The 13132-nt window shown below is 37.0% G+C and overlaps 1 protein-coding gene across 1 annotated transcript; it reads left to right on the forward strand.

Annotated features, from left to right (window-relative positions):
- The first annotated feature begins 1556 nt into the window (after positions 1–1556).
- Positions 1557–5719, forward strand: LOC110773708 (putative disease resistance protein RGA3). Its single transcript, XM_088249969.1, has 4 exons — positions 1557–4599; positions 4731–4793; positions 4951–5013; positions 5485–5719. The coding sequence occupies exons 1-4, from the start codon at positions 1644–1646 to the stop codon at positions 5499–5501; spliced, it is 3099 nt and encodes a 1032-aa protein (XP_088106095.1). The 5' UTR covers positions 1557–1643; the 3' UTR covers positions 5502–5719.
- Positions 5720–13132: the final 7413 nt, after the last annotated feature.

Raw genomic sequence — 13132 nt, forward strand, 5'->3', positions numbered from 1 at the left:
TGGAAATGCAAGTTGATCAAGGCTTTTAGTACATGGCGTGACAGTTCTAGAAGAATGAGCTGCTATTCTTGGATTATATGCATTATGTGTTCTTTATTTGTTTGCTAGTTTGTATAATTGTCATTCGTAGGAATATCTTCTCCTTTTTCTTTTCCCTTTTTTTTCGTCTTTTGAATTGTATTTCCCACAATTACATGGTTAAGTGAAATGTCATATATGTGAGCTTTTTATATTTAATTTAATACTAAAGAGTGTTTTAACTCGTTAGACTCGAGTTAAATTTAAAATGAACAACTTAATTATATGGGTACAACATAATTATATAGTACACACTATTGAGTATAAGTTCATTATTTCGAATAGAGAAAGTGTGCAATTATGGTAAGTGGGCCACTTTAACTTTGGAAGGGTAAAGTGAGATTTAACTGAAGTTTCAGCCAGCACAACAGTAAATAAGCCTATTTAGAGTTGGAGAATTGTTATACAGATTTTCTTTGATTGCAATATAACTGCTTTGTGGGAGCACTATTTATGCTACAAGGTTTGTAGAAGGCTCATCGGTCAAAATCACAAATAGGATTAGAACAGAAAAATCTTGTGAAGATTCTCATAAGAAAGAAAAGTCATCCTATGAAGATGATTGAGACATTGAAGACTTATTCATCTTGTTTGTATAGTTTATTTCCCTATTTCTTCTCTTGTTCTATCAAAATTTATGTCATATGGACTTTTGCGTCAAATTTGTATCTTGTTTTAAGCCATTCTCTTGTCTGTAGCCTGTCATGTTGGTCTCCGTATTGAAGTTGTTGTGTTACCCAGTTTAATGTGTTGACGATTTCATGTTCTCAAGAATTTTAGCCTCCGGGATTTCATCATTTCTCTTATTTTTGCGTGCCAGCCCCTCAGACAGAATATTAAATGTTTTTTCTTCCTCCTTTTGGCGTGATGTAACTTTGGTTGCTTTCCACCCTATGGACAATAACATTATTTGTTCCATGTCCCGATTGACACTGTAGGTAGCACAAACTGAGACTTTTTATACTTGATGGACGTTGAGTTGTAAACGTGTCAAAGAAGTTCTTAACCATTAAGGTATGCAAAGTCAAATTCACCCAAATGGTTCATAGCAGTATCAAATCCAATTTACCAATTACAAGCAACATTCTCTAGTCTTGTTCTTATAAAACTAGCCTAGACCTCACTGGTTTTTAGCTTATCGGGAAAAAAAGGAAAAACAACTTGTCGATTTCAGCTTCACTTAGGAGATAAGAAGCCATCAAATTTTTTTAGTTTTCGAATAAGAGGCTGTTTGGAGGATGCTTCGACCAAGCAAACAAGAAAAGAATAAGGGAACAAGGTAGGGGAAAGAAAAAGTAAGGAATTAAAAGAGAAGAAACAAACAAGTTAGGGAAGAGATAAATTCTATTCTTGTTGATTGGCAAGTGTGTGTTTGTTGTCGTCGTGGTGCCTGAATTGACTTACAAGCATTCTTCATCAGCCTCAACATTATAAAACTAGCTGGGGAGAAATGAGAATGCCTACAACAATTCCCAACACTACCTTGTTATCATTTGCATTAAAAGATTTCTTCCCTTTCCTCTTTCCCTTTTTCTTCCATAGAAATCCATTTCTAGAGCAAACAAATGGCTGAAGCACTCATTTCCGTGCTCCTAGAACAGTTGGCCGCAATCATTAAAAAAAAAGTAGAACAAGAGGTCAGACCAGTTATGGATGTTAAGAAAGAAGTGGCAAAACTCACCCGCAATTTCAAAGCTATTAAAGCTGTGCTCGAGAATGCAGAGGAGAGGCAAATGAAGGAGGTGGCTGTGAGATACTGGCTGGACAGTTTGAAGGATGTATCCTACGAGATGGACGACGTGTTGGATGAGTGGAATACAGAAATTCTGAAACAACATATTCAAAAACAAGAAAAAGAAGCCGGTAATGCTGGTAGTACTAGTACTACCAATAAGGTATGTTTCTGCATTCCTGCCCCTTGGTTTTGTTTTGGCCAAGTCCGTCAAGTAATTCTTCATCGTGACATTGCTGTGAAGATAAAAGAACTGAATGAAACATTAGCTCTGATTGCTAGTGAAAGACAAAACTATAACTTTCAATACATGAAAAGAGGAGTTGAACAAATTGAACGACAAAAAAGTTCTTCTTTCGTTGAGAAGACATTTGGTCGAGTCGACGAAAAGGAAATATTAGTAAAAAAGTTGCTGAGTGAGAGTAGTCAAGGAGAGGCAACCAGCCTTGTCATCCCTATTATAGGGATGGGAGGAATTGGCAAGACAACTCTTGCCCAACTTGCCTATAATGATGAAAAGGTTCAAGCTCATTTCAACACTAGAATATGGGTTTGTGTCTCAGATCCTTTTGATGAGATCAAAATTGCCAAAGCCATCATTAAGGGCCTGAAAAAGTGGAATACCCCAGCTTCAAATGAGTTGCAAACACTCTTGGAGTTTATACACGAGTCTATTAAGGGCAAGAAGTTCCTTCTTGTCCTAGATGATGTGTGGAACAAAGACTATACAAAGTGGGAACCATTAGAGCTAGCTTTACAAAATGGAGCTGTGGGTAGTAGAATATTGGTGACCACAAGAAGGGAGGATGTTGCAAGGATGATGGGAGCATCCACTGATATGGTCAATTTGGAGGTGTTGAGTGAAGAAAATTGTAGGGCATTGTTCTATCACATTGCACTGACTGATAGAGAAAAAAATGAGTTTAAAGGGTTAGAATCTATTGGTAAAGAACTTGTCAAAAAGTGTAAGGGCCTGCCCCTTGTTGCAAAGACATTGGGTGGTCTCATGCGCTACAAGAAAAAGAGGAAAGAATGGGAAGACGTTTTGAATAGTAAGATATGGGAGTTAGATGTGGTTGAGGAACAAGTTTTCCAACCACTGTTACTAAGTTATTATGATTTGGCCCCGGCAATTAAACATTGTCTTTTGTATTGTGTCATTTTCCCAAAAGATTATAACATTGTCAAAGATGAGTTGATTGAGTTGTGGATGTCACAAAATTATCTTAATTCAATCGGAAACAAAGAAAAAGAAGCATTAGGCGAAATGTACTTTGATAACTTAGTAATGCGCTCTTTCTTTCAAGAATTTGAGAAAGATGATCTTGGAAATATAACGGGGTGCAAGATGCATGATGTTGTGCATGACTTTCTACAATTTCTAACTAAGAATGAATGCATAGTCTTGGAGGCTGAGGGTGGTAATAATAAGAGAATAATGGAGTTTGATGGATATAAGAAGGTTCGTCATTTGACATTAATGTTTGCACCCGAAGATCCACTAAATCCGATTTCCTTGTGCAACTGCAAGAATTTACGGACTCTTGCAACTTTTGATTCAAAGATTACTAGTTTTGGTCAAGAGTTAATTTCACAAGTAAAATGCCTTAGAACGTTGAATTTGAGTCGTAACTCCTTGAAAGAAGTTCTAAATGAGGTTGGAGAATTGGCACATTTGAGGTATTTTGATCTGTCTTATAATGTTGATTTGATGAAATTGCCTGACACCATGTGTAATTTAATCAATTTGCAAACCCTGAGACTCATTGGGTGCAGTGGACTTAAGAGATTACCTGAAGCCATGGGAAAGCTGATTAACTTGGAGCATCTTTATGTTATGGATTGTGATAATCTAAAGTTGCCCAAGGGGATTGCAAGGTTAACAAGTCTACGAAGGCTTGATGAAGTTCGCATCGATGGCGATGATGACATTGATAACAACAAAGAAGCATTATTCGAGTTAAGTGATTTGAGAAACTTGGACAAGCTTCGTGGGAGTTTCCGAATAGAATTTCTGGAGAATCTCAAGGACGCGAGGCAAGCCGAGAAAGCGCATTTGGTGAACAAAAATTGCCTTCTTAGTCTGGAATTCGAGTTCCCCCTTGCTAGAACAGGGCAGCACATCGAGGAAGAAACAGTGAATGCCTTACAACCACATCCAAATCTGGAATCCTTATATATTCATTGGTACAATGGCACCACACTCCGACCCCATTGGATGACGTCATTAAAAAAATTGAGAAGCCTTACCCTCCGATATTTCGAGTATGTTGAGTTTTTGCCTCCTTTGGGGAGATTGGAGTCCCTTGAAGTACTGAAGATAGAAGATTGGCGGAGCTTGAAAAAGGTAGGAGTTGAGTTTTTGGGAATAGATGGAACAATGGAAACGCAAACATCGTCGTCATCACCAGTTATTTTATTCCCAAGTTTAAAAACACTTGTATTCGGCTTGTTGCCGAAGTGGGAAGAGTGGGAAGGAATGACAGGGTGGAGTGAAGAAGAGGATTCTCATAAGACAAATACAATAATGCCCTGCCTTTCGTCCTTAGAAATTATTGATTGCAATGTGCTTAAAACACTGCCAAACTTCTTACGAAATACACCACTGAAGGAGTTGGTCATCGACTACTCTCAAACACTTGAACAAGGTTGCCGAAAAGGTAGAGAAGAGTGGCCCAAGATTTCTCACATCCCAAACATCAAAGTTGATAAAGAATTTGTACAAAAAGACGGAGTTTACCAAACTGATGATGATGAGACGTCAAGTGCCGCTTCCACCTCTTCTTCTGGTAATGTCTATTAAGATTTCATTTTGTTAATGTCTATCTATATTATTCATTTATCATCACAAATTTTCTTCTTTTCTTTATGTTTGTTTTTTCTTTGGGAAATTCCATGTCTATTTATTCGAATATGAAAGAACAAGAACAAACTGATGATGAATCCCTAATGGAGGAGGACCATGCTGCTTCCGCCTCTTCTGGTAATTATTAAGATTTCTTTTTGTTAATGTCTATTTATATTATTCTCTTTTTTTTGCCAATATTTATATTATTCATTTATCATCACAAATTTTCTTCTTTTCTTTATGTTTGTTTTTTCTTTGGGAAATTCCATGTCTATTTATTCGAATACGGAAGAACAAGAACAAACTGATGATGAATCCCTAATGGAGGAGGACCATGCTGCTTCCAACTCTTCTGGTAATTATTAAGATTTCTTTTTGTTAATGTCTATTTATATTATTCATTTTTTTTGCCAATATTTATATTATTCATTTATCATCACAAATTTTCTTCTTTTCTTTATGTTTGTTTTTTCTTTGGGAAAATTCCATGTTTATTTATTCAAATGCCAAACTGATGATGTGGTGGGTGTAAAGTAAAGACAAATATAAAGTGGTTGGAGAATGTTTTTATTTTTTTTATATTTTGCAAATATTTTTTAAGAGGATATATATTTAATAGTTTGAAATTCATTGGGTTATGTAGGTATTAAAACATTTCTCTAAAATTGTCTCGGACTATAAATCCTCTATGTGCCGAGAACCCCCATTTTCAAATTCCAGTTACGTACTCTACTGCTTATTAGATGAATGTTTTGCAGAAATTATATCTATTATATCTACACTTATTGAAACTGAAGAAGGTTTTGATTTTCTTATATGTCAGCAGTTGAAGGTATTTTCTAGCATGCAAAGAGGGAAGTCTCATTTGAATTCACACTTTGAAGATAATCTTGTCGGAAGTGTGTATGTTATATAGTAGGGAAAATAATTATAATATCCGATATGTATGTATAGCCAATAATTCAATCATGAACTCTGTTGAGATGTTTTATTATATTATGATCTCTGTTGAGATGTTGTTATATATCACTCTAATCTGAAATATCAGATAATATGTACAATATACCCAAATAATTCAATAATCAACTCTGTTGAGATGTTATATTATATTCTGATGATCTCCGTTGAGATGTTATATATCACTCTGATGTATGATCTGAAATATCATATAATATGTATTGTATAGCCAATAATTCAATCATCAACTCTTGATAGTCTAAACTACTCTAATCTATGAGGAGAGGAATCGAACTCGGGCACAAAGAGGCTGACACATTGCTCATGGTCGACTGGCTACATCTGGCTAATGCTACTGGCTTTTATATCTGATTTTCATGTAATATGGGATTTTCTTATCTCAATAGCTGAAGATTTTCACGGCAGTTGAATTTTCTTTCAAGTAGACCAAATGGATGTTAAAGGAAGTGCTTTCAAATGGATGTGGAAGAAATCATTGGAATTCTTGTAGCAGCTCCACAAAATTGATGAAATACAGGGCTCCTAAAGTGAGTGAAACTTGTCACGAGGGTTTTCCTATCCTAGCTTCGCCCCTCTGCATGGCTCTGCTTGATCAAAAATAAAATGGCTACAATAACAGGAGTTGATATCATGATAAGAGCCTGTATGATGTTGGGTCTGGTTATCTCAGGAAAAACTATGCTTCCATACTTTATAACAGCTGCAACCACAATGGAACCAGCCACCACCTTCCCCAGATATTCCAGATCGTCCTGTTTACAACTAAGAAAACATTTAGACCATGTGAATGTTTAGAGAACCATTGCATGTTTTAAAAAAATAATAATAACAAAAGATATAGTGGTGCCTTTTAAATCTTGTGGTTCCTGATTAGTTAGTAAGGAAGGAATTTTGGGCAGATTTTTTATAATCTTCTCTTCCAATAAATCGGGTTCTCTTGTGGCATCTTATCAGCTCCATTCCCTCCGTTTTAGCAAAAGGAGTCATGTAGCCAATCGCTATCGGTTGGGACAAGATTTAGTTGAGTTCATATACCAGGTGTATTATTCAGTCCTTTCAATTTTCAGTTAATTGCTTGCATCTACAAGGTTGGACTAGTCATATATATACACCCAAAATCTACAATTTAGGTCAAATGTTCTGTTTGCTATTTTGCTGGAGAATCACTGGTTCCATGAGCCAACAATTAACATTGTAATAAATCCTCCTATAAATTGCGGCTTCGTTTCTGTTCTATTTTCCTCATGACATATTAAGCTACCCTATTCTTCAAAAAGACAGAACAATACAAAACCACAAAAGAAGCCACTTTCTTTAGTCCATTTTCTGCGTATGTACTTTTCCCAACTCAAAACAAAATTAAGTGAAATCTCAGATGACAATAGAAAGCAAGACTGAGAAAGGGAGCAAAAATTCATATGCTAATAAAACGATCCTCATCATGCTCTTTTACCGATTATACGACCCAGATTTCTCACTCCTATAATGAAGCTGACATCTCCTTGCTTTCCATTTCAATGAAATACCACAGAAAACAAAAGTGGCACTGCATATGGACAGTACATATTTGATACTCAAACCATTAATTTTGTAAGTCCATTCACAAAGGATTGGCCCCATCAGGTATGTACTTAGACAACTCAAAGCATGTTAGATTGGTTTGTGAAACATGTTTCTGTCAGACTGGCTAGGCAAGAGATAACAAATCAGCGAATTTGAAGTCACCCATAGAAGAAAACAAACTTACTATTTTTATAAACAGCTCCATCTGGTCAAAGTTTTGTCATTTATTTTCTTGAATAATAGAAATTGAAATCTTCACATGAAATTTGAAAACTAGACTGTTAGGAGGGGACCAAAAGTTCATAGCTATTATGCTAAGAAAACCATCATGCTCTTTATTTGGGCTTGAATCTCTCTACCAGACACAGATCTCTCATACATATAGACTGAAGCTTACCTCTCTTTTTTGTACCAAAAAAATTAATTGTAGCATTGAACACAGACAATTCATAGTCGATATGCTTGTACAAAATGAACAAAGTTGCTTTCTATATAAATTATACCATCTGACCAGAGCTGCTTCCAATCTCAGAAATGAACACCTAATAAAACCAGAGAAAACATTTCCCACCAGACCGAACCCACGAATTAGACTCTTAATATTTATAAGAAAAATTAGGTATTAGACACAACAATCGAGACATAGAGTATTTCGGTTTGGATTTTGATACATAGGAACCAAATTTTATTTTGTTAAAACAGCAGGGTCAGCCTTGTTAGGCCGGTTTAATTTTTAAGGTGAAAGGATCAGTTTATCCTTTTATAGCCTAAGCATCTGCTAAACCTAAGAACAATCGTCAAAAGCCACATCTGTTCTTTTCTTATGTGCCAGATGAAGTAGTCAAAGCATGGAAAGTAGACTCGAGAAATCAGTCATTTAGCTTTCGGTTTGCGTTTCCTGAGCTCTGTTCCTCTCTTTTCCATTTCTTCTTCAAATTTCACATAGCAAATTAGTGCGATTTTTCATGTTCAATTTTTTGCGTGATTTCAGGTTCTCTTAGTGTGCGGTCGCTTGAAATTTGTTGAAAGTTTTGGATTTCTTGTGGTTTTTGAATTGGAGCTTGCATTGATTAGGAGGTATGTATTTTTTGTCAGATCTGAGTTTATTTTCGAATTTTTTTCTTTACTATTCTACTTATATTTTTGTTGGGATTGTCGATTGATCATTGTTTTCATGGTGGTTCTGGTAGTATCTAAGTATTGCATGTATGTTTTGTTGTGGAATAGCAACTGTATTTTTGTTTTTGTTTTTATTTTGGCTTTTAAAAAAATCAGATTTGAGTTTGAGGTGCTGTTCGGTTGGGGATTTTCCTAGAATATGTTGATTTGATTTGTTTAGTTTGTTTGTTACTAGGTTCTGTCATGTAGTTTTGGTCTTCAGGTGATGACTTTGGTAGTGTTTGACTCAAATTCTGCAATGCCGTTTCCGTTTCTGGATAATTGGTTTTTCTAGAAATTGTTGTGTAGTTTTCGTTTTATGTACCCTTGTTTAGGGATCATTTATATTTCAGTATGAATGTGTATATGGAACTTATACAATTCTATCAATAATTGATATGTCTTTGGATTGTTTTAGTACTTTCATCATGGTTTTGACTTTTGGTTCATCACTTATTAATAGGTGAATTTTTGCACAAACTCTGCAATGCATGCAGTTTTCGTTTCAATATATATGTATTAATATATGGATTTGCATTTTATGAATATGTGTGTATCTATTCTGTGCATATATACATCAACATGGTCTCTAGCCAAAGTGATCATTGGTTATGTTGATTATTGCCCAAGATGCTGATAACATTTAGTATACATTTCCTGTCATGTATGCTCTGTTTAAATTTGGTCTTTAAATTTATGTAACTTTGATTTTGTGCATCTTTTCTGTACCTATGACAAGAAATCTTTGGATATAAGTTTGTTAACCACTTCCTCCAAAACTTGCACTTGTTGTGTAATGCATGTTATATCATTTGCCCCTACCATTAGAGGTGGACAAAAAATTGCCACCACTTTCGGAGGCAGGCTCGTTTTACGGTGAAGGAGTTTCGGGATTGATCATTTTTAATAATATACTTTGGCCTACCAAATTATAATGGAGATATAATTGTTAATTTCAAGTTTATGGCATGAACTACATTACTGTTTCTGAGGTCAAAGTTTGTGTGTGAATTCAATTTATGATTGCTTATATTAGAGATAGTTCAGTGAATTTTCATACACGTGCTGCATTGTAGTTTTGCATACACAGCACTGCAGTTTTGCAAACACTGCATTGCATTTTCCGTTTAATTACAATTGGCTAAATTGTTTTATCATTTCCTAGCATTGGAAGTAGAATCTTATGAACATTAATAATTATATATGATATTATGAAATATACTTTGTTTTTCAATAATGAAACATGGAAGATTACATTTTTTAAATTGATAATCCCACATAAATATGAGAACTTTTGGGTTTTCTAGAAACTGCAGTGAAGTTTTCGATCTTCTTCTTCTATTGAAGTTTTCATGTTTGGACGTGAAGCTAAGTTTTTCTGCTGTTGAGGTATGTATTTTCTTGATCAAATTGTTTTTTGAATTTTCTAGTTATTTTTCAGTTTTTATAAGTTGATTTTTCAACTCTTTGATGTAGTTTTTGTTTTTGTTTTAGCTTTTTATTTATTTATCATATTTGAGTTTGAGGTGCTATTTGGTTAGGGATTTTTGTAGAATTTGTTGTAAAGGTATAAGTACTTTGAATCTCTTGTTCGTTTATAATTTTGGTATTATTTTGTTGATTTTGGCGGTGAACATTGAGGACTTCACTTCATCACTCAAGATCTTATCGACATCCAATGCCCGCATGAGTTGCGGTTCACGTCGGTGTCTCCCATGACACGGGCGTCGCTAGTTTACCTCCTCGTTGTCTCTATAAAGCAAATCTCATTGGTTGTCCTGCCTGTGCGGTGTATTGATGGACTAAGCTTGCGAGGGGGTTCTCTGCGACTTGTCGTCGTATACTAGCTCTTCTGGAGCGGGTCGGTGAGCGCCTTTCTTCAAGCACCTCCTGGGGTGGATCGTTAGGTTGATTTCCCTAGGGGCCTAGCCTGGCGTGAATGCTTTCTTGTGGGCCCAGGCAGGCATGGACATCGGATCGCTGGCCCAACCTTTCGTTTACATTGGTCCTTGGACCTAATCTTGCACGGAGGCTCAATCTGCTTTGACTGGAGCTTGTGGATGCTTGTGGCATGCCAGCATGCTAGGTAACACGTTCTTACCCTCCTCCTTGCCTTCTGGTTCCTGCTAGACCTGCCTGTGACCTTTTGAGTTGCCAACTGATGCATCCATTTGTTCTTCTCTCTTCACCATGGGATCCAGGGCCAAGGTTTTGGACCAAGTTGATCTGCCTGAGGAACTGTCCAACCAAGTTATTTTGGTCATCTACTCTTTGAGCCACCTGCTTGGATATGGATCGGAGAATTGTGTCGAGTCCAACGGCACGCAGGCTACGATTTCATTCGAGGCATATGCAGGTGCATATGTCATGCGCAGAGGCAAATGAGGGAATGGACGTAGTTGTTCCACGACGGAGCCAAAGTTGGTTGAATCGTCATGGTGGTTAGCCTCTAATCCAACCATGAGGCCATGGGGATGATGTCTGGATCCGGTCGCAAGGCCGTTGTTGTGTAGATACAGCTGCACCAAAATGGATTAAGCTGCATCCTCAACTTGTGATACTCGCAAGTGCACGAGCCGTTCGGTAGTATAGCGTATGTAAGTGCGAGGTCGATCCCACGAGGATTGGTGATTGAATGATCCCATTCATTTTCCCTACACAAAACAGAAATGAAAAAGAAAGGAAATAAATAAAACAAGGAAGAAAGAAAATAACTAACTCAAGTAGATAAGTTCCCAAGTTCAATTAGATTAATGGATTGGTTCTAGCTAAAGTATGATTAAGCCATGGTGTGTGGTCATAACCTTGTGTTCCTAATTCCCTAATTTGATCATTTGTTGTCTAACCTAAAATTAAGCATTAGGAACCCATTAAGCATAGAAGAACAATTTAAACAACCAAGCATGTATCTAATCCCTGTTGTCGAATGTCCATACATACTCTTCCTATTCATAGTTCAATTCGAATTAAAGCATGGTGTCTACTCTTAATTCAAACCAAGATAGCTAACATGCAAGCCTAAATGGTGATCAATCATTCAAACTAGCATATTAACTTATAAGCATAATGAATAAGAACAAAAACCATAATTGAAACTTGGAAACTAATCAAACTTGAGACTTAAGAAATAATGTACATAAGGAAAAGTAAAGTAGAACTAAGAAATACTTAAGCAGAATTTCAGCACAAATATTTCATTACTACAATTGAAAACTAGAAGATGAAACTAAGAGAATTTGAGGGAGAGAAGGGAAGGGAGCTCTAGAGAAGTGTTTGAGAGCTCCCCCCCTTGGGGTGTGTTTACAAGCTTAGAGAACTTCACTATTTATAGGCCTAGGGGAAGTGAAAATCTGAATTCAATATGGCTAATGCATACAACACTTGTTTTATAAAATCTGAAATGGTTGATGCACTTGTATTAGAAAATCTAAATTGGGTGATGCACTTCACCAATAGATCCCACCAGCAGCCCTAGCTCATCTTCATGTCACCATGACCAAGCTTCCAACCAGAAATGATAGCTCATACCTAGCTCACCATGACCAAGCATCCAACCAGCACATGCTGAGGTCAGCATGACCAGCAACTTCAAGGGCTTACAACTTGGGCTTCTCTTAATCAAATTAGGACTTTAAGCACTCGAAATTGAAGTTCAGAATGTCTTCTTTCCAGCCATATATCATTTGGGCCAATCCAAGGTCGGAGGAGGAAGTTAAGGCCAAAACAAATTTCTAACTCATTTTGCGCGCTGATAAAATCCATCCTGAGCATGGCACTGTGTTTGCTAGGTAACAGACTCCATATTTATCCAATGGGGCTGAATTTTGGATATGTTATAGTACACACCCATTGGAACAACTTTCATGAAGAATGTTGCATCATCCGAGCTATGTAGGTTGCTGAAACAAAGCTTGCAATATGACCTACGAAACTGGACTGGCAGGGGGCTGTAGCCAAAATTGAGTTTGTCTTTAAGCTCTTCTTCCCTTCATCCAAATTAGGCCTTAACATGCTTGAATTGCATGAATTATGCTCTCTAAAGCCATCATTATTACCTAAAGCTCAATGAACTGAAAGATAAACACAAAAAAGATTAAAAGCACAAGTTTAACTCAAAAACATAACCAAATCATAAGCTAGAAGGGTACAAAATGATATACAATTATGAACCGATCAGCCGTGAGGCTACAAGTTTACGGCAACCACGAGGACATGTGCTTGAACCATAGTCTCGGCCATGGAGCCTTGTGGCGGTGCTGGGCTCATGGTGATGGCGCCATGTGGTGGAGCGATTGTGACGGCTGGAACTGTGGTGGAGCGACTGTGACAGCTGGAACTGTGGTGGTAGCCACTGTTTCGGCGGTGGAACGTGGTGGAAGGCTTGACACCATGCCGTCGTGATGGCTCGGACCCATCACGGATTGAGTCGTCACAGTGGTCTTGCTTCTCGTGCGCTTGCTTCCAACCACGGTTTTTTGGAAGGCTTCAGTTGAGTGATGAATAGGAGGAAACAGATTCCTTTGATTCAAGAACACACGTTGAGTATAACTCATGGTCTCAATGAAAGCACCAAATATGTTGGAGCAAAATTCCACACGGGGAATATTCACACGTAGATTCTTTGACCCTCGAACTTCCTTCTATTTCTTTCCTCGATCCCTGCGAAAAAGATCGGAGTAAATAAACCACATCTAGGGGTGTTTGCAAAGGCCCTCCAATGTCAAAGTTAGTTTGATTGGACCTTGAAAAAGATACAACAATAGCTAAAGTGGTCG

This window comes from Prunus avium, chromosome 3 (assembly GCF_965620075.1).
Source record: "Prunus avium chromosome 3, drPruAviu1.hap1.1, whole genome shotgun sequence".
Classification (NCBI taxonomy): Eukaryota; Viridiplantae; Streptophyta; class Magnoliopsida; order Rosales; family Rosaceae; genus Prunus; species Prunus avium.